We start from the raw sequence: 23,340 nt of genomic DNA on the forward strand, positions 1-23,340 counted from the left end.
AAGCTGTGAACGAATGTGATTCAGACCCATGTCAGAATGGAGCAACTTGTGAGGATGGCATAAGTCTACACACCTGTGTATGTTCGTTAGGCTGGACTGGGGATAATTGTGAACTGCAACTAGGTAAGAATGTACTATTAATGCAATACTGAAATGAACATTCTTTCTTCGAGCAAATGATATTATCATTTGTGATAGTATACAGCCCGGGCAGTAAATTGGTCTTTTTCAAGTGTTGTACAATGTAATCAAGCTTGTATTTATAAATAGTTGGACACTTGATCTGGAGAAATCCGACTGGGCAAGATGCCACTTCCAAGCCCACGTCCGGTGTTCCGTGAAAACTGCAATCGGAAGCTATTGAATTTTTGAAATTTGAGGTGCAAATGACGCCATTTGGTGCAACATTTTGTACTATTTTAGCCTGTCTTTACAAGGATAACATGGGAATCGCATTGTTTAATGTTAAAATATAGAATATTGGAGATATTCCTGCAAAGTTTGATCAAAGGGTTTGATTTAAAAAAAAATTAAAACTCGGGAAGCCACGGCGGGCCACATGTGGCGCGCGCGCCGCTATTTGCGGACCCCTGTATTTAAATGGTAACTGGAACAAGCCAGTGATCCTGAAGGGTAATTTTGAGATGAAGAAAGCAAGTGAAAAATTAACCAGGCACATCAGTCAGTTTTTCAAATCCACAACAGAATACTGCTTTCATGATACTTTATATAAACCTGTTGAGGAATAATTGGTCAGGACTTCATCTGTTAAATGTCTGCTGATTTAGCATTTAGCGATATAGCAAATTTGTCAAAAATATACTAAAATTGTGGTGGAAATGAATTCTGCTCAAAGTGGAGTTAAATTTGGTGAATTCTGGAAAACTATTGTAACTGCGTTGATCGGATTAGCTATGCTACCAAAATTTCATGTGAATTGAACTTTGCTTGTAAGAAAAAGTCTTTGAAAACAATTTTCTATATTATACCACACATTTTGCTTACAAAACTCGCACCTTTTGCTTAAAAGACTGTAAAATTATCACTATTTGCAGATATTTGGAGAAAACTTTATTTTTTTGGGTGTTTGACAATTTACCCATAGCTAAACTTATGAGCTTCAATATTTCGCCCGGATATTTCGATCATCCGAATCTGTCGCATATCTCCGTTCCAACCTTTACGCTAATGCTGGTATCGTGGTGTCATGCTGCTGTCGCTGAACAGTGTCAGTGCTGCTTGCATTTTCTGCAAGTGGCTCTCACCCGGGTAGCGCGCCGCTCAGCGGCGCGTTACAGAGGCATGACTCTGAAAACCAGTGTTGAGCCCTTTGTTCCAGTTGTTGAAAATCGTATTCTGTGCAATAGTTCAGGAGCGGCAACGTTGATAAAAGTCAGTTTCCACAATTTGTCTCTTTTGTGCACCCCATTCAATAATATTAGTATCTTCATTATTTTCTGATGCTATTTAAAATAGTTTCCTGTGACGAAGATGAATTTGCTTGTGCTGATGGTGTTACATGTATCCCTGATAACTACCGTTGTGATTACATAACTGACTGTGATGACAATAGTGACGAACTTGAAACATCCGGGTGTGTTTGCAATTTAGACTATGAGTTCCAATGTATTAATGGTGGTTGCGTCCACAGTACATGGGTGTGTGATGGTTTCGAAGACTGTTCTGATGGCAGTGATGAAGGAATTTCGTGTCCAGGTACAGGCTCTTGTGGTGTTTTGTTATTATCGCCCTAAGATATCAGAGCAATATTGATTTCATTATTTAAAAAGGGCAGATCAAAATATATCAGGAATACTGTGAACATAATATGATCTGCAATGTTCTAAAATCAGATATATATTTAAAAGGTTATTTTTCCATTTCCATTTATGAACCAGTTCTTAACCGATTTCAACCAAATATAGTTTATTGCACTTCCCATATATTCCGTGTGATTTTGTGAAAGGTTTGGATGCAAATTGACAGCCTTTCAATGGACAAACACACACCCACACCCATTCTTGCAGATTTGAATTACGTTCTGGTACACCAGTTAACAGCATTTTGTGGAAAAGAAAATTAATACAAATCTATTTTATGGACTATGTTACAACATGGCTTTAATGATATTAATTTATGCTTTTGTTTCAGATATTAATGAATGCATTTCGGATCCTTGCCAAAATGGTGGTAGTTGTTATGATGGACTGAATCAGTATATTTGTATTTGTGAAAATGGATGGACTGGAGAAAATTGTGAAAGAAGTAAGTGAAATTTGCAACAAGTCGAAAAAAGGCTTTATTTAAAGAGAACTTGGTTATGTGTGCTAACATTTTAATCTAATCCGCTGATACTTTATCTATCATGTAAACCCGTGAACAACAAAATACTCCAGCACCAGTATAATGTAACTAGCTTATATTTTAATAATGTGACCTCTTGTGGGTTTTGTTTGTTTGTTTGTTTGTTTGTAATACATAACCTAGACGTATATGAATGTCTTAGCCGGCCATGTTTAAATGGAGGACGATGTGAAGATCAGGACAATGGATATGAATGCATATGTGAGGCAGGATGGACAGGAGTTAATTGCCAACATAGTAGGTATTTGTATTTCATGCAAAACCAGTTTTATTCCGTTGGCACGCTGAATTGTTCCTGTGTGTATAATAATGTAGTACATGTACCTTGAAAAGTTGAATTATGGAATGAGCGACTGGAATGACGTCACGATTCAAGTGAATGTATCGTAGGTCTAGACAATGGGTGTCATTAGTGACCATTTAGCTTCCTACATGATGAATTTATAACTACAAAATTAAACATAACACTATATCATCATGCTTTGTTACTCCGCCTGTGCTAAATTTCATAGGCTTTCTATTTAGGCCTATGTTGAACGTAAGTGTCCTACAAAATTGTAAATTTATTTTGATATTTTTTTTGAGACTGCACTTCAAATTGCTTTGCATCAGGTGAAAGTGCACCACAGCTTTTAAAATGGGGTGCAAAAAATGCACTACAAAGTGCAAAAATAATTCGAACAAATAGTAATAATAATCAACATCAGATCAATTTTGTTACATTTTCCCAATTCATACATTTAACTGATCATGAATCAACAAATTCTTTATCATTGAAATTCTTGAATGAGCGAGCCCTAACAAATTTAGGCGCTGCTTTTATTTTCTTAAACTTTTAATTTAATTTTTCGCTGCTTTAACTTTCAACAGATACGTCATGCGATGGATTTCTTTGTCTTAATGGCCGCTGCATACCCAGAAGTTGGGAATGTGACGGAGACAACGATTGTGGTGACTACTCGGATGAGCAATCTTGTTTTGGTAAGTTTACGGAAATTACACCTTGACATTCAAGGTGATAATTTTGCAACAGAAACGCGTACAACAACATTGACTTCGGTGTATTTCCTATCCTTATGTTTAGACATTTGATGGGCAGATCCTATATGGATGAGTCCAAATTTGTCTACCAGCCCTATTTTGAAATGAAATATCTCCTATTTGTTAAAACTCCTATTGTGGAAACCATTGTTATTATATAACCTCATTTTCAAAAGCAATAAGGGAAGTATAATATCTAACCAAACGCTAATTAAAGTACAATGAGATATCAAATTCGATTGAGCGTGGTATGGTATTTGGATTTGTCCGCTCGTTTAGTCTGCTCTGTCGTCTTTGTAGACTTTGTCATTAATCTCACCGATCTTAACTACAGGTGCGGGCACAGAAGCTGGTCCAACAGAAGCGTCATGTGGTGGATTTCTTTGTCTTAATGGCCGCTGCATACCCAGAAGTTGGGAATGTGATGGAGACAACGATTGTGGTGACTACTCGGATGAGCAATCTTGTTTTGGTAAGTGTTCAAGGTTATATTTTGCACAACAACATTGCCTTAAATTGATGTATTTCCTATCGTTATGTTTAGGCATTTGATAAGCAGTCCCTATGGATGAGTCCAAATATGACTACCAGTCCAATTTTGAAATGGAATATATCCTATTTTTTAAAGCTGCTATTATTGTTTAATGAGTATGGGTAACTTATGGAAACCATTGTTATTATAACCGCATTATTAAAACAATAAGGAAAGTAAATGATCTAACCCAATGCTAACTAAAGAACAGATATCATATCTCATATAATGAAGTACTACCATCTATCCCAATCTTTCTGCATAGACTGTCAACTTCTAAATTACATCCAACTAATTGCTCTTTCACTTCAGTCCACTTCAATTGCAGTCCACTTTTATTGACGATGTATTAAAATGTTAGAATAGGCAAATTCGTCCCGGGGGGTTTGGGATTGGGATTTTACCGCGAGACGTGGGGTGGAGGCTTCTTAAGCGAACCCCGCGAAAATTCTGATTTCTTTAAGGGAAGGGGTATGAACGTTTGGACAGTATTTATTGTGGGACATTAGAGCACATCAGACATATCGAATTGCATTCTGAATACGAAGAATGTCCTTCTGATATCAAATAATTTTGATTTTTGAAATTCGCAATGTAATACACATTTTATGGCAAATCATTAAAATTGATATTTTTGATATTTAACAGTACTTGAAGTAAACTTTATAAATCTGATGATTTATACTTAAAGTGTATGTAGGTGGGATGAAAAGCCGACGATCAATTGAAAATTGTGACCTTTCGTATTGAAGATATGGATTTTTTTCCCAAAACACCAAAAAAAAAATGTCTTTTTGGAAAAAAATCTATAACTTCAATATAAAAGGTCAACATTTTCAATTGATCATCGGCTTTTCCTCCTAGCTACATACACTTTAAGAATATATCATTAGATTTATAAAATTTATTTCGAGGACTGTTATATATCAAAAATTTGACAAATATCAAATTTTAATAATTTGTCATAAAATTTGTATTATATCGTGAATTTCAAAAAATGAAAATTATTTGATATCAGAAAGACATGCTTTGTATTCAGAATGCAATTCGATACGTCTGAGGTGCTCTCATGTCCCACAAAAAATACTGTCGAAACGCCATAAACGCTCATTCTAGATCCCTTAAGCTCTCTGAAGGTATTTTCGGTATATATACATAACTGTAATAACATAAGGTTGTGTGCTGGCCTTGAAAAATTATTGTTGGGAAGTTTGAGGTTGGATAACAGGTTGATTGTACTGGGACCGTATTACAACTTCCATTTATGTGTGACCAAGTACATAATATAGTAATTCATTTAATTATCACAAATCTCCCGATCTTAACTACAGCTGGTCCAACAACAGGTACATCATGCGATGGATTTATTTGTCCCAATGGCCGCTGCATACCCAGATGGTGGAAATGTGACGGAGACAACGATTGTGGCGACAACTCGGATGAGCAATCTTGTTTTGGTAAGTTTCCACATTGAAATTCAAGGGCATCGTTTTTGCAACAGACACGGGCATAACAACATTCGGAGCTATTCAGTCGTTTCATGCTATGAGCTGCAGGATTGTTTTTAGTTTTGGTCACGTGGTTTCCTATTATCCTGCCTAAGCTCTTGACTGACGTCATTACCGATACCTTCGTCTGTATCCTTTGTTAGAAACTTATAACTTGTATAAAGCAGGAGATATCGAGTGTAGGGAGAGAAGCAAAGGAGAAGAAACTGGCGACACGGGAGGGAGGAGAAGGAATAGGGGAAGACAAGGTAATATAGGTGAGTGGAGAAGGGAGCCTAGGTAAGAGCTATGGGTGTGCCTTTTGGGGACAATAAACTTATTCATAATCAATCATCTCCATCATGATGCATCGCTTATGGCTCATTCAAACAAACAAACAAAGCAAAACTTTTTGACGCTTATACTTAGAGCACCCATGCCTCATCAGTCTTGTTACCGTACAAATGTCGTGTCAAATTTTCAGAATGCTCCAAATTGAATAAAAATAGTATAAAAATAATTATTCGTCTTTACAAATGATTATGATGCATACAAAAATTTGTATTATGTACATAAAAGTCTCATAAATATGAAGTGTGGAAGCCTCAAATGTTGTATTATGTGTTCCGACTCCGACACCCTACTAAAATTTAAGAACGGTTGTGTTGGACACATGCTACTGATCTCGAAATTATTCAAAAGTTATTTCTTGGATGTATGAAAACAGGTCGTCGTGTGAGTGCAAGAAAGTCGTATGCGTAATGGCTGCCTCGTGTTAAATTTTTAAATTGCACTTGCAGATGAATTCAAAACTTGTTTATTTCCGATTACGAGGCGGCGAAAGCATCATAATTTAGAGGGTGACAAGCATATTTTGTTCCGATTTTACTAGGACATTTGCGTGAACAAATGTGCAATTTCAGACTATTTCAGCCCAAAATGAAGCTGAATTTTGCTATGAAAAGGGCCAGTGCGACCGAAGCGCGCAAAATGTTGTACTATTACTATATTTTAGTCCAAAACATAGTGTTTTTAGGCTAAAAAGAACATACACAGGGCAATTTTGGGGGGCCCACATATTGGGGGCCCTGTGGCCCGGGCCCATCTGGCCCAATGGTAAACCCGGTCCTGGTCATATTGTGCATCAGTTTGAAATTGCTCCACGAAGTTTCATAAGCAACCCTTCTGCCTCCGATACTGACACACATGCACCCCAACTCCTGCTGCGATAAAGTCTCTCCTTCGAACGACCGAAAATGTAACTTTTGCCTTACAGAACCCATTTTTCGTCTGGTTGGCAATAGTAATCCCAACCAAGGCCGTGTTGAGGTGTTCCATGATAATGAGTGGGGTACAGTATGTGATGATTCGTGGGATGCAAACGACGCAACAGTGATATGCCGTCTTCTTGGATTCCCATACGGTGATGCACAAGCAGTTACACATGCTTATTTTGGACAGGGAACTGGACAGATATGGCTGGATGATGTCCAGTGCTCAGGATCAGAAGACAATTTGTTAGAATGTAGTCACAATGGATGGGGAGTGGAAGACTGCGTTCACTCAGAAGATGCGGGTGTTATATGTGGTAGGTGCTATCAAATAGAAGACCGGCAACTATAATATCCCCTTTTTTCGGTTGTTCATGATTTCAAAGATGTAAAAATAGAAATGATGTAATCAAGGTAACCTATGGAAGTAATGGACACTGGTCATTGCAGTGATCAGAATCTTGGTCAAAAATCAAGTTACCTCCACACGGAATAAAGCAATTCCTAACTGGATCGCTGACCAAGATTCAGCTTTCTGCCTGATCATTTTCGTAAGTTCGTTATTGATTCCATGTGAAATAGTGAAAAATCATGCGACTAGTTCGGACACGTTTAATTATTAACGGATATATTAAAGTGCTAAACCTTGCCAAAATGGAGGGAAATGTGCGGATAGTTTCAAATGTAAAAACAATCTCACTTCATCCATGTTTATTGTCGACTGGCTCATGTTGTACAAAACCAATCAAATATATGAACATTAATCCCATCGTTATGTGCTAATAATGTCTTCTTCTTGTCTTTAAACAAGTTTCTATCTTGTACAATGTACAATTGTATATGATTTTGCTTGTATGCACAAATATTAAGCCCTGGATGAATGTCTTTTTGTCTTTGCAAACTATGAATGTTAGCCAGCCGTGTCCCTTTGAAATCCCCTAGAGAGTGACGTCAGTACTTTGTCGGAGTTACTTCGCGTGTGTACAAATGTACCGCCCTTGATTGCGCGTGTAAACGCGCCAGTTATTTGAATCGACACGCGCGATTTAATACCACATGCACTGGACCACGCACTGACGTGACTCTTGAGGAAGCAAAGTTTTGTGGGCGGTTAGGGTCAAGCTTCGTGCGTCATAAAAGTAATATTGTACAGTACAAAATGTTGTCCAATAAACCGAAGTTAACCTTTTATAAATCGGAACTTAGTTGCTGGATATATAAATTGCGTGTATTGGCCATGTTTATGATTTGCTTTAAATCTAAAATAAATTCTTTGAACAATTTTAGGCAACTGTTACCAAAAGTTCAAAGTATGATTTTCATATGTATCGGTTATGCTTTAATTTTATGCTGTAGATAGTACTAGCAGCATTACACCCGAAATAGCATTTACCACCGACAACGATTACCTGAGTACATCTGAAGTTACACAATCACCCCTAGGTAAGCATAATCTCATGTACATTTTTTACGTATGCATTCTTCTCATTTTCAGTTGTGTAAGATTATGGTGCATTCAAAACCATTATAGTCAATTTGGCGGAATGCAGGGGGGATTTGAATTATTTTTCGACTTCGTGTGTGCAGCATTACAACAGGAAAATCGTATGCGTAATGGTTGCCTCATGTTTACATTTGAAATTGCACTTGCAGATGAACACAAAGATGTTTATCCGAATGAGCATTCGGGTTTGAGATTGTGCACCATGCGATTAAAGTTTCAATTCAACTCTTTCCCCCCCCCCCACCCCGATAAACTGACACCTCCGATTCTCGCTGTCATAATGTCTCTTTAAAATGTGTTTTAATGTGTGCCTTCCAGGATCAATTCGTCTAGTTGGCAGCAGTGACCCCAACCAAGGGCGTGTTGAGGTGTTCCATGATAATGAGTGGGGTACAGTATGTGATGATTCGTGGGATACAAACGACGCAACAGTGGTATGCCGTCATCTTGGATTCCTATACGGTGATGCACATGCTGTTCCGCAGGCTCAATTTGGACAGGGAATTGGGCAGATATGGCTGGATAATGTCGAGTGCTTAGGATCAGAAGACAATTTGTTAGGATGTAGGCACAATGAGTGGGGAGTGCACAACTGTGGTCACTCAGAAGATGCTGGTGCTATGTGTTTGAATGGTAGGTGTCATCAAATAAAAGACCTACAAATTGTGGGATAGGCTTTTACGACGGGAAGTGTTTTCGTCAGGAGTAGCTCTTACCTCTTCAGGACAAAGTAGCTAAGAATGAGACATGTAGGCTGCCCCTTGCTACTGATGGCTCTGAAAAGATCCGTTCACTGAAGACTGCCCCTTATCAATAGAGAACAAGCAGATCTCGCCTATCTGCTAAAGTTGAAGGTTTGGTTGCTCTGAAAAGAGCCGTTCACTGAAGACTCCCACTTGTCTACAGAAATGAGAACATCGAAAGAACATCGAACCGATGAACTCAAACACATTGAAAAAGCGTTGAACAAGAATGGCTATCCCTCACACCTAATACACAAAGCTGTCAAGAAACAGACAGGAGAACAATCAAAAGAAGTGTTGGACGATGAACACAAAGGCGTTACCTGTCGGTTTCTAAACCATGCAGGGGTCAAAACATACTACTCTAGGTCGGTGAAATTAATTATGAATTAATAATTAATTATTTATGTGTCCTGATCCCGACCCCTATTAAACAGTGTACTTCGGTTATATTTATAAATGCGCTTTTATTAAAAAAAATTACGCACGTGACTCACGGGCATGACACACCAAGACTAGCAAGCGTGACCAAATCCTCATGCATTGATCACTATACAGAAAAGGATAGGAACTCTGTAGATAAATATCATCAAATTTAAGTATCAATTGAATAGCAAAATTATTACACATGGGGATTCCGAATTTGTATATCGAAAACAACATTTTAAAAGTATTTGACGACGGAAAAAATATTCAACGACGGAAATGTTTACAATATAATCACAAATTTCAACAAAATAGACAATTTTGCTGCACAGTAGTCTCATGTTGTTCCGCCTTTGCATTCAAATGTATAGGAAGACCACCCGCTATGTAGAAGGTCATTTCGAGACGTACTGCCTACAAACTGTTGTGGCAGCGCGGAGGTGGTCACGTGCGTATTTATAAAGGCGCATTTATAAATATAACCGAAGTACCCTGTTAAAGTTTGAGAACGGTTGTTCTGAATCCATGAATATGGCATACTCCGGGGCATACTACTGATCACTTACTTGTATCCATTAATCGAAATCGTTCAAAAGTTATTCCTTGGATGTATGAAAACAGGACGTCGTGTGAGTGCAGGAAAATCGTATACGTGATGGCTGCCTCATGTTCATTTTTAAATTGCACTTGCAGATGAATTAAAAAGCTTGTTTATTTCCGAATGCGAGATAGGGGTTTGAGATTGTGCATCAGATTGAAGTTGCTCCTCGAAGCATCACAAGCAACCCCTTCTGCTTCCGATACTGACACACACCCAATTAATAAAGTCTCTCCTTCGGACGACCTAAAATGTCACCTTTTGCCTTCCAGAACCCATTTTTCGTCTAGTTGGTAGCAGTAACCCCAACCAAGGCCGTGTTGAGGTGTTCCATGATAATGAGTGGGGTACAGTATGTGATGATTTGTGGGGTACAAACGACGCAATAGTGATATGCCGTCATCTTGGACTCCCATACGGTGATGCACGTGCTGTTACGCAGGCTCATTTTGGACAAGGAACTGGGCAGATATGGCTGGATGATGTCCAGTGCTTAGGATCAGAAGACAATTTGTTAGCATGTAGTCATAATGGATGGGGAGTGGAAAACTGCGTTCACTCAGAAGACGCTGGTGTTATATGTTTGAATGGTAGGTGTCATCAACTAAATAGAAGACCTAAAACTATAATACCCCTATCCATATCCCTTATATCAGTTGTTGATGATTTTAAAGATGTGGAAATAGCCAAGATAACCTGTGGAATGTAATGGACGCTGGTCATTTCACATGTTTCAGCGATCAGAATCTTGGTCAAAAAACAAGTTACCTCCACACGGAATAAAGCAATTCCTGTCGAGGTTCGCTGACCAAGATTCAGCTTTCTGCCTGGTCATTTTCGTAAGTTCGTTATTGATTCCATGTGAAATAGTGCGGCATAAAAGTAATATTGTACACTACAAAATGTTGTCCAATTATGATGTACTTTAAATCTAAAATAAATTCTATGAAAATTCTTAGGCTATGGTTAACGAAAGTTAAAATTAGAATTTATATGTATCGGTTATCCTTTAATTTCATACTGTAGGAAGTATTAGCAGCATTACAAGCCAAATGGCATTTACCACACATAATGAATACCTGGGTGCATCAGCAGTTACAGGTAAGCATTATATCGTGTGTATTACGTATGCATTCATACTCTCATTTTGTGATCATTATAGTCAATTTGGTTGGATGCAGGAGGATTTGAATTATTGTGTGTGCGGCTCGAGCTGCAGAGCCCTTATCCGCTTCTAAGGGTTATTTTAGGATTATAAGGAGTTTTAAAAATATTGGACGAGACGTAGTCGACTCCTAGCGAGACCAATAAATATTGGGCGTAACGCGTCCAATTTTATCATTATTATGTTTTGGATCCAATATTTTCACACACTTGGATTTATCAAAACATAATAATGGTGCCATATTTTTACCGATTTCCGAGATGATTGGCGAAAAAAACAGGATTTAAGTTTAAAATTAGTAAATTGTGCTTTGCACGTGTGAAGCGTTAAAGCATGTATTTCAAAATATACCTAAATTAAGAACCATTTTCTTCAAAACATAAATCCGTGTTTAAACGGCACATCCCGGGATCCAGTTGTACTTAGGTTGTAGGTCTTAAATGTAGGAAGTATCGATGTATTCTTTTGGATTTCGTGTTTTATTTTCAAAACTTCAAACGAAAGACCCGTTTCATATTTCGTCCAAACCCGACTTTCATCATGTCCTCGACCGACCAAATTTTCAATTTTCCCGACCAAAACTTCCCCCGATTGACCAATAGGGGCGTGATCCATCCTTTTGCGCACACCACTGACCCGCAATCAAACATGCTAAATTCTTGGTGAGTAATCACTTACTATAATTAATTTTAAACCTCATGCCTTATAAAAGTAATAGAATAGGTCTACGGTACAAATTGCTGTATCCAAAAACCAAAGTTTTCCCTTCCACAAATCCGAGCTTCGTTGCTTGAAATATAATTTACGTGCATTGGTTATGTTTATGATGTGTTTTAATTGACAGAACTCTATTAAACTAATTTAACACTTTTATATAGGAATCGAGAATGATTATTAAAACTACATGTATCGGTTATGATTTAATTTTATACAGCGTGTGCTGTTGGACCAGAAATCCGAGATGAACAGCTCAGCCTTAGAAGCGGAATAGTGTTTATAATGGCTAGTCATGCAATAGAATGTATTGGAGTTGTATCAAGTTGGGAGTTTTGGGCAGACCAGTCGGCTACATTTCGGGCAATGGTATTCCGACCAGATTCTGGGGGAAACCCAAACAGATGGACAATTGTTGGCATAAATGATATCCCCACATCACATGTTAACGCAATGCAAGCGTCTCTTTATGTCGTACCAAATGATGAACAAATATCAGTGCAAATTGGTGATGTTATTGGAGTAGCTGTTGGAGCTGATCAACCATATCTACAACTCTTTTCCACAACATCTACAGGCCTTAATCGCCACAAATTGATGGCGGATCCTTCCACTTTAATAACAGGAGACATATTTACCACCAACAGTGGCCCGAGTACAGGAGAAGTTACACTTTCAGCCAGGATATCAGATCTACACTTAGGTGAGCATATTGCATGTGTACTATGATAAGATGATCTCATTTTCAGTTTATTCAGTGTATATTAGGCCTAACCCAAACGCCCATAAATACCACAAAATACCACGATAAAAACCACTGCGCATGTGTGAATTCCAGGGTCTGCAATGAAGCTATCACCCTAAGTGCTATACGCTCACGGAATCGCTGCCCGGGGGGCTGCCGGTCGGTGATCGTGTGCTTGGCATAAGGGGTGGGGTCGAAGGTTCGAATCCGAGGGCGCTAAGTGACTTCTTTGTTCATTTTTTCTCCTTTTTCATTTCTTCTTTAACTTCCGATAGCAAAAAGCAGGGTTGGGTGTTAGGGTTAAACAACCATAGCCATGATAGCTCAGAGATTAGCCTCACGTTGTGGGTAGCTTGTGATTTTTTGTACCCAATCAATCCAAATGTCATTTTATGAACGTAAATCGTAGACGCCTATTTCGCGTACTTCGCAAGTTCGCCATGTCCGTGTGTTTTGTATGCGCGGATTTCGCTCTATGTGCGCACGCCAGCCAAAAAGCGTCCCATTATAATATTGTAATGTGGTTTAAACGGCTGCACGGAGCTTTAAATAAGCTGCGCGTAGCTATCTGCACGTTATGCCATATACGGCCAACCATAATGCATTTGCCATGTTTGTGATGTGTTTTAATTCTATAAACAATATTAATATGCATGTATCAGTTATGCTTTAATTTTATGATGTAGATAGTACTAGCAGCATTACAACCGAAATGGCATTTACCACCGACAATGATTACCCAAGTACAACAGAAGTCACACTACCACCATTAGGTAAGCACATCTCATGTCAAAGATCATGATGCATTCAACAACCTTTATAGTCAAGGAGATTCAGTATAATTGTGAATTTGCGTACGTGAAATTTAGATTCAGAATCTGCCGGATGCCTACAAGAAGGCACCCTGCAAATTACTACTACTACTACTACAAAGTGCTTAGGGCGCAATTCGCAAAGAAAGCATCGTTGCGCTTACAATAAAAATCAAATACAGAAGAAACCCAGTGATGAAAAAAGAAAACAGTCAGAATAAAACAGTTTTTTGAATCTTTGTTTGAAAAGAGTGACCGATGGCGAAAGCCTGATTTCTGTTGGTAATGAGTTCCAGCGCTTAACACCAGCTACAGGGAAATGACGATCACCGGCGACACTGATGGATCTATCAGCCAGGAGACGCGTGGTGTCATTACTTGATCTGAGAGTCCTTTGAAGAATATAAGGAGTCAGTTTGTTGGAGATGTATTTCGGAGCAAGATTATTGAGAGACTTGTAGATATACAGAAGAATTTTGAAACTGATGCGTTGAGTTATTAAGGTCAAAAGTTACACAGGGGGATTTAATTTATAAATGCTTTGATCAAGTTTGAAATATCATTGAAATTGTGCATCAGATTAAAGTTGCTCCTCGAAGTATAACAAGTCAACCCCTCCTACCCCAATACTGACACGCACACCCCGACTCCTGTTGCCATAAAGTCTCTCCTTCGGACGACCTAAAATGTGTCTTAATTTGCGCCTTCCAGAATCATTTCGTCTAGCTGGCAGCAGTGACCCCAACCAAGGCCGTGTTGAGGTGTTCCATGATAATGAGTGGGGTACAGTATGTGATGATTCGTGGGGTACAAACGACGCAACAGTGATATGCCGTCTTCTTGGACTCCCATACGGTGATGCACGTGCAGTTACGCAGGCTCAATTTGGACAGGGAACTGGGCAGATATGGCTGGATAATGTCGAGTGCTTAGGATCAGAAGACAATTTGTTAGAATGTAGGCACAATGGATGGGGAGTGCACAACTGCGATCACTCAGAAGATGCTGGTGTTATATGTGTGAATGATCATGATGGTAAGCACATCTCATGTCAAAGATCATGACGCATTCAACAAACTTTATAGTCAAGGAGATACCCTTGAAGCATAGATGAACTCCTGGATGGGGCAGCTTTAATTAGCATGAGGCCGCATTGATATGTAAATAGCGTATTTAAATTTGTGCCCAGACGTATTGAGGGCGACAGTCATGTTATCCAGACGGAGAATGGCTGCATATGCCGGGCATGTCAATTTGCTGAGTGAAGGCTGATAATCACCTTGCTGTATAGGTAATAAGCTAGTATATTTCGTGTACCAGTTGGTTATAACAAACAATTAGTGTCATATTAAATATATTAAATGTATAAACTTTGAAATTTACATGAATTTGAAGAGCAGAGCTTCGAAATCTAGCTAAGTCAGGTGATGTGAAATTATGCTGCGTGACCCCCTCTGCGTGGTAGAATTATATTCATAAAACATTGAATTTAACAGATATCATGGGCAGCCAACCACGATTTATCAGCATTTAAAATATATATATGTTAATTAACAAAGATAAATAATAAAGAGTACAAATGGCAATTAACTAGTAAACAAGCCTGAAATCTTAAAATGTTGCCACGTGATTTCCCGAACACATGATATGTCAACATATGACCACTATTCAGATTTACCGTAAATATTTGGAGTATCTCCGTATAAAATTAATAATTCATGCTGGGAGCCAAGTAACATTGTCTGCTCAGTGCAGATTGGTATTTTATTTTACTTGAGAGCATAATAGAAATACATAAGACGAATAAGGCGCCATGATGGAAGGTCAGGTCGGGTATCAAAGGTTATTATAACTTATAAATACTACTTGTATTTCACACCTTATGCCTCTGTCACATATTTCCTTCATATTATTGACAGCAAGTCCTAATTTTGACTTTCCTATTGCAAAATGTCATTTCCTATCAAATTAGTAGACTTTCTTTGAAAAAACATATCACTGGTGCCTGATGGGAATACCCGTCCGCCATTTCATTAAACTGGATCGTTTTCGCCTGGTTTGTGCCCAGATGTATTGGGGGCGCGCTATACTCTCATTGAACAGGCAAAGTTCGCAAAACTAACAACGTTGTTATTTGCCAAACTCAATCAACATGATCCAAGGGGTCGAACATGAATTATTCATAACGAGCTATAACGGATCGATAACTGGCCTCACTTTCTAGCTAGTAAACCAGCTGAATTTTTCATAGATTTTGCGTTGCTAATAGAACAACCATGAATTTAGTGTCACCCCTTGCTTGAAGTTGCGTACTGCGTATTTACATTCAGAATCTGGGTCTTTGGGTGACAGATCAAATTGAAAAATAGGGGGTCTTCGGGTGACAGCGACGCTGAAAAGGGGGTCTTAACAGCCCTACATACGCGTCACCTCCAAAGTGGGAGTGCCCCCCGGGTTCCTTACAATATGGTTCAAAATGTATGTCATTAAATGAAAGAGTACACTTATATTGGCCATATACTAGCTACATTAGAATGGGCAATGGCCAATTCCTTTTAAATTGCAAATCTTGTGCAAAACGTTTTGTCATACGGTTGCAAATTCGATGAACTATGACTTTGCTAAGGAGCGCTTACACATTGATTTGATATGAAGTCAAATAAAATTCCGAAAACCAACACGAAACATTGCAACGTAGATATTTCCCGACATATGCAATTTCATCATCGTTATCAGTGTCTTCATTATTTGTTTGAGACCTTCTCCAAATTTCGTGCTATTTATACGTGGAACGGCCAATCCAAAATGGGTTATTTTTATATAAACAAAAGGCTAAACATAGCGTTATGAGATTTTTGTTTTATTATTATACTTCTGCGTGTAACTGCCTCCGTGGCCTAGCGGTAAAGACCTGGACTCATAAACAACGAGGTTTCGGATCGCTGGTTCGAGTCCCAACAAAACTATTTTCTTTTTCATAATGCATGATTGCATTCCGAAATGAGTCACTTGTCGGTAAATCTTGTATCGTATCCTTAAATGGCCTACAATTACAAGTTGTCCTTTCAGTGGTCATGAGTAAAGTTAGATTCAAAATTGTCTGATTGGCTGGTGTTGCAAACAGATGTAACTCATCTTGGTCTTCCACTTCTTGTGACCTTGTTGCTCACAGAAAATATTGAAGTTGTCATATTTCAATGTGGAATTAAACGAACAATGACGTTAAATATTAAAAGAACCACTGAATATTTATTAATTATCACATGTATGACTCTCTCCAAATTCACGAAACAAAAATAATCCAATGAGAGCCAAAAACATATCCTTCATGAATACTGAATACAACATGTACAACGTAATAGGATTTTGCTGCAATTTTCAAATCTTGGGTTACTTTCATTTAACGTACGCTGCGATATTTGGACTATTGAAACAAATGAGGTGTCATAATGCGCAGCAATAAATTCTGCTTCAAATGCCTTTTTACAAATTTGGCATACGACGATCCTTTGTGGAATAATGGTCATTCATTAAGGAGGTAGTTACTTTTTTTTAATCTTAAAAAGGCTTTGGTGTACGTGATATTTAAAATACTGATTCTCATTCCAGGTTGCTCGAGTAGCTGGAGTTTGCATGGTTCATACTGCTACAAAGCCTACACGACGGCTAGATCTTGGCAAAGTGCACACAATCATTGTCGAAGTAACGATGCTCACCTTACCAGTATTCACTCCAGCGACGAAAACGACTTCATTACTTCAATGGTTGGTTCCGACCATGTACGTGAGCATATTTACTCATATTACATAAATGCAGAATGACTAATAATATTTCTCGGACAAAATTATTTGTCTACAATGTAGCATTTTCAGTTAAGCTTTTTGCCAGTTTTATAAGAACACTAGCTTTTGAAGGCCTCCAACATGTCCAAACGCAAGTGTTGTGACGCGTCCGAGGTGTTTATATATTTGGTTAAAGTGTCATGTGTTCATGAAGTCCAAGTTGAAAATTCGGACACGTCATGAACACCAGTGTCACAGCAAGCGTCTGATGCTCTAAGAAAAAGAAGATATTATGCGTAACTCGCAAATTCCAATCGGTCGTTTCATGTTTCAGGATTGGTTTTGGCATAGACCGTATAGTTACAAGAAATGAAACGGTAAAAAACGCTTATTTGCTGCAGTTTCAAGTTAATTAAATAAATACATATATTCACCGTTTCGATTTATCTAACACTACCTGTTACTTTGGCATTGAATGAGTTTCACTTTGCGTTATAAAAGCATTGGTCTCAACGTCATGCTTGCACGGATGCTCAGAGCACAACATTCCATTAGTTTGCGACTGATAATGCAATTGAGTTGACGAGAGTTGAGTTATTGACCTTTTGTACGGTAAATCGATTCGATGGCAGGTTTGAAGACTATCTTGTCTTTGTGTTCAGGCGAGACGATCATAGCTTCAAAGAATATAGTGCAGATGACCGTCCATGTCTTCACGGTCTATGGTTTTGGTCACGTGGTTTCCTATTGTCCTATCTAAGCTCTTGACTGACGTTATTATCGATACCTTTGTCTGTACCCTTTGTTAGAAACTTAAAACTTGTAGAGAGCAGTTTCGGTTTTCATTTCAGTTTGTTACATGATTGTGTGATCGCACTTTTATCAGATTTGAAGTTACCTTAATCAAAGTATACAAAAGAAGTTCTTGCAGTGCAATATTCATGACCAGAGAAGTCGAACAAGCCAATCTACATTTGTGGCAGAATAGTCCAAGGATTATTTTCCTGTGAAAAAATACAAAGCATCGGAATATTTCAACTGAGATCACAATAGAATATAATTGATTGATTGATTGATTGATTGATTGATTGATTGATTGATTGATTGATTGATTGATTGATTGATTGATTCATTCTTTTATGGATTGATTGGTTGATATGAGTGATATCTTTTTTTTTTTCAGTTTTGGATTGGACTGAATGATAGAAACATTGAAGGAGACTACCGCTGGTCAGATGGCACTTCAAGAAACTTTGAAAAATGGGGAGTGGGCCAGCCTCGGGGCCTGCCTGATGACTTTACTCCGTTTTCAAACGCAGGAGAAGACTGTATAAAGGTCAATGGAACTAGTGGCCATTGGTACGATGATATGTGTTTTTTATCGAAGAAGTTTGTTTTGCAAACGATAATCACATGTTATAACAAAGTTAAAAATCCTTAAAGCATTGCTAAGACAAGCATGCCCTAAAATTGGGAATATTTTAGCTTCTACAGGTAATAATATTGAAAAATGTCCATTGTTAAATGGTAAATACTTACTTAGCAACAAGAAAGAAACAAATGAAAAAGCAATGATAATGAAGTACAGGTACATCAAAGATGTGAATTGTTAAACTGATAAAGCCGTTTCCGGAAGATGCATAAGTATAAGTAAAAAAAAAACACATTGTAGTATATAAGTAAAAGATGATAACAAAGGAATGAATATTGAACTATTATATTACATAATTATATATATATTATTAATTGTTTAACAAATGATAATGAGAAAGCGTATGGTGTGTAAAATTGTTAATTTGCATAAGGCCAAAAAACAATATTGTTGTGTTGCCCTCAAGTGGAAAAATGGGAAATGTGGGTAGGACGGTCGGATTATTTTTTTTTTATTTATTTTTTTTTTTAAACCTTCAGTTTTTAAAAATCCCCTCAAATATTAAATAATGCTTGTTCAATTAGGGGACATTTGTCAATTTTGACTTCTGGATACCTGTTAGACAACAATTAAAGTCTAGTCTTACAATAAAATATTAATTTTAAGTGAAAAACATTGAGTTTTTTGAACAAATCTGTAAAAATCATCATTCAAAAAAAAAAAAAAAATTGCGACCCTGATTTTTCAGGATTTAGGGTAGGACGGTTGAGAGCAACACAACAATTTGCCTAATAGTACATTGCGATATGGGGGTAATTTTTGAGTTAGCATCTAGCTTTCCTACATTAGTGGAACCAATGTTTTTGGCATCCTTACACCTCAAAGGATTACACTAGAATTGTTTCCAATTTTTTCTATGCCCCCTGTGCTTCCCATGCCACGAGGGTCGAAGGACATGATTGGGTCTAAATTAAAAATTTGTTCTATCATACTGCTTTTTTTTGCGCTAATGTACCTCAGATTGTTCCACTCATTGCTAGAAATATAAAACAGTCAATCGTCATATTGCACTAGGGTGCTTAGTTCAGGAGTTATAGAGTAAATAAGGTCAAATGTCAAGTATCTCATACACAGAAGGCAAATTTTCAAAATGCACTGATTCAATCGAAGGTTGTTTTATCTTACTCCTCTGGGAAAACCAAATAGGAAAATAAAAATGTACGACCTCAGAATCGGATGAAATCATGGGTCAAATGTTATACTTGTACACATTTCTATTAGACTTTGGATACATGAACTCTGAAATGGGAGAAGGCAATAAAAGATGATATGAAATTGTAAATTAAGTATATGTATCAGACATTTTATGTAATTTGACCTCTGTGTATGAAATTTGTCACATTTGACCTATAATAATAATAATAATAATGTGAATTTCTAATGCGCACATCTCCACCAAATCAATGGCGCTCAAGGCGCGATACATAGATTAACTTAACTACAAAATAAAAATTAATTTACATTACAGCTTAATCTACACATGAACAACAATCAATAGGTGAACAAAATATGGTGATGCACATCAGTAAAATGCTTCATTCATTAAGTGAGTTTTTAAAGAACTTTTAAACTGTGTTAAAGATGTACTTAGTTTAATGTGGGTTGGCAGAGTATTCCAGAGACGTGGTGAAGCAATTGAAAAAGCCCTATCCCCCCATGAATGTTTTGAACGGGGTTCGCAGAGAAGCGATTTGTCACCAGAACGGAGCATACGAGGAGGGTTATATGGTTGGAGGAGACATTTGATATATTCTGGTGCAAGATCATTTAGTGATTTATAAACAATGAGCAACAGTTTGTAAACAATTCTGTAACCAACCGGCAGCCAATGTAACTCTCTTAAAACTGGAGTGATGTGAGATCTCTTTCTAGTTAAAGTGACCAAGCGCGCAGCAGTGTTCTGAATACGCTGTAGACGTGCAATCTGATCTTGAGGAAGGCCAAACAAGAGGGAGTTGCCCATATCAAGCCGGGAGGTTACAAAACTGTGAACAATTTGTTCAGTAGCATGAGGACTTAAGTACTTTCTTATTCTACCAATGTTTCTGTTCAACCTTATAACTCCTGAACTAATCATCATAGAACAATATAGCAATTGACTTTTTTTAATTCCCTGTGATGACAGGAACAATTTGATATACATGATGGGACTGCTTTTAAGTTTTGGCCCCACTGTGACATTCGACCCCATGTATGAACCACAGGGGAATGGACAAAAATGGAACAATCAAATTTTTATCATTTCAGGTTTAAAGATGCAAAATAATATGAAATAACATAAAATAATATAAAGCATCAATCATAATAGTATATACACTTGGTAACTCATTAAGATCATTGTAGTGTAAGAGTATATTAGATAAGACATAACAATGGTGTATAAAGTGGAAAAAAATAGCTCCTTCGTAGAATTGATTGAGGCTTAGTGCTTGAAAGATTTTTTCTTAGTAATTATTCAAATTATACAGGTTAAATTTGTTTTTTAATTTTTTGCCAAAGGTTTTCTGATTATTCTAATCCAAGCCAATATAATGAGGTAAGAAAGAAAGCGAATGCGGGAATTATCGAATAAAACCCGGAATCCATGATTTTATTGAAAGCATCTTAAATTTCGCTGCAGTGAAAGCATTTCAGGCTTAAGTCTTCCATAGGGCATTTAAGTAGGGCATTTAAGTAGGCCATTAGATAAAATCATCGTAGAAATTCGAAAAAAATGAGGGCGTTTTGTGGGCAATCCACATTATCAATATCAATATTGGCTGTTGCTGCATAGAAATGAAGGACGCCACCGCATCGTCTGCATTACTGATTAAACAAGATACATATTTGGTGCATGCGCACCAATATGAACCTCGCACCGTGTTCCACGACTCTTTAGGATATTTGGTTAAAAGGATAGAGGGTAAAGTGCACAAAGTACAAAAAGTGATCCTACAGATATGCGACCACTGACCTTTTTGTTCCTTACGACCGGAGGAAAAGTTCAACATATCGCATGACTCTCTAGGGTATTTGGTTAAAAAGATAGAGGGTTAAGTGCACAAAGTAGAAAAAATGACTATATCTCATTTACCAATGATCATACAGATATGCGACCACTGACTTTTTTGTTCCTTATGACCAGAGGAAAAGTTTGACACATTGCACGACTCTGTAGGATATTTAATTAAAAAGATAAAGGATTAAGTGCACAAAGTACAATAAGTGACTATATCTCATTAACCAATGATCCTACAGATATGCGACCGCTGACTTTTTTTGTTCCTTATGACCAGCGGAAAAGTTTGACACATTGCACGACTCTGTAGGATATTTGATTAAAAAGATACAGAGTTAAGTGCACAAAGTACAATAAGTGACTATATCTCAGAAAGAATGAACTGTTTACCAACCCAAAGTGTTACAATTAAACATGACAACAAATAAATACAAATCCCAACCGGCACACAACCCAACTTGAAAAAAAAAAGCAAGGGAATGTGCCGGCATGGGAATCGAACCCACGACCTTCCGATCTCTAGACGGACGCCTTATCCATTAGGCTACCAGCTCCCACTGATAAACGGTGGTTAAAACTGGGTCTAATGTAAAGCAGTCGAGGTATACAATACACACAAACAAATATTACGCAAGCACACAAGTGAAGGAGATCATTACTGATGCTTAATCGTTTCCCCAGTATAATATAAGTAAAGTAGGTAATGGGGATACGCATCCTGCACAAGAACAAATAAACACAATGGGGAACGATTGCTCGCTACGAGAGGAAACAGAATATATTAAATAAGAAAGAATGAACTGTTTACCAACCCAAAGTGTTACAATTAAACATGACAACAAATAAATACAAATCCCAACCGGCACACAACCCAACTTGAAAAAAAAGCAAGGGAATGTGCCGGCATGGGAATCGAACCCACGACCTTCCGATCTCTAGACGGACGCCTTATCCATTAGGCTACCAGCTCCCACTGGAGCAAGCACACAAGTGAAGGAGATCATTACTGATGCTTAATCGTTTCCCCAGTATAATATAAGTAAAGTAGGTAATGGGGATACGCATCCTGCACAAGAACAAATAAACACAATGGGGAACATTTTGCTCGCTACGAGAGGAAACAGAATATATTAAATAAGAAAGAATGAACTGTTTACCAACCCAAAGTGTTATAATTAAACATGACAACAAATAAATACAAATCCCAACCGGCACACAACCCAACTTGAAAAAAAGCAAGGGAATGTGCCGGCATGGGAATCGAACCCACGACCTTCCGATCTCTAGACGGACGCCTTATCCATTAGGCTACCAGCTCCCACTGATAAACGGTGGTTAAAACTGGGTCTAATGTAAAGCAGTCGAGGTATACAATACACACAAACAAATATTACGCAAGCACACAAGTGAAGGAGATCATTACTGATGCTTAATCGTTTCCCCAGTATAATATAAGTAAAGTAGGTAATGGGGATACGCATCCTGCACAAGAACAAATAAACACAATGGGGAACGATTGCTCGCTACGAGAGGAAACAGAATATATTAAATAAGAAAGAATGAACTGTTTACCAACCCAAAGTGTTACAATTAAACATGACAACAAATAAATACAAATCCCAACCGGCACACAACCCAACTTGAAAAAAAAAAGCAAGGGAATGTGCCGGCATGGGAATCGAACCCACGACCTTCCGATCTCTAGACGGACGCCTTATCCATTAGG

At 37.8% G+C, this 23,340-nt stretch overlaps 1 protein-coding gene across 1 annotated transcript in view; it reads left to right on the forward strand.

The window, feature by feature from the left end:
- Positions 1–19,314, forward strand: part of LOC140152141 (uncharacterized) — a 44,184-nt gene extending 24,870 nt beyond the window's left edge. Inside the window, exons 13-29 of the mRNA XM_072174439.1 lie at positions 4–123; positions 1,477–1,716; positions 2,152–2,265; positions 2,488–2,601; positions 3,235–3,345; positions 3,740–3,877; positions 5,269–5,394; positions 6,701–7,012; positions 8,052–8,138; positions 8,518–8,832; positions 10,239–10,556; positions 10,993–11,067; positions 12,066–12,548; positions 13,277–13,363; positions 14,114–14,437; positions 17,012–17,181; positions 18,368–19,314. Of these exons, the coding sequence (XP_072030540.1) occupies positions 4–123; positions 1,477–1,716; positions 2,152–2,265; positions 2,488–2,601; positions 3,235–3,345; positions 3,740–3,877; positions 5,269–5,394; positions 6,701–7,012; positions 8,052–8,138; positions 8,518–8,832; positions 10,239–10,556; positions 10,993–11,067; positions 12,066–12,548; positions 13,277–13,363; positions 14,114–14,437; positions 17,012–17,181; positions 18,368–18,625 (3,392 nt within the window). The 3' untranslated portion in view covers positions 18,626–19,314. The remainder of the gene's footprint in view (positions 1–3; positions 124–1,476; positions 1,717–2,151; positions 2,266–2,487; positions 2,602–3,234; positions 3,346–3,739; positions 3,878–5,268; positions 5,395–6,700; positions 7,013–8,051; positions 8,139–8,517; positions 8,833–10,238; positions 10,557–10,992; positions 11,068–12,065; positions 12,549–13,276; positions 13,364–14,113; positions 14,438–17,011; positions 17,182–18,367) is intronic.
- The last annotated feature ends 4,026 nt before the right edge of the window (positions 19,315–23,340 follow it).

This window comes from Amphiura filiformis, chromosome 5 (assembly GCF_039555335.1).
Source record: "Amphiura filiformis chromosome 5, Afil_fr2py, whole genome shotgun sequence".
Classification (NCBI taxonomy): domain Eukaryota; kingdom Metazoa; phylum Echinodermata; class Ophiuroidea; order Amphilepidida; family Amphiuridae; genus Amphiura; species Amphiura filiformis.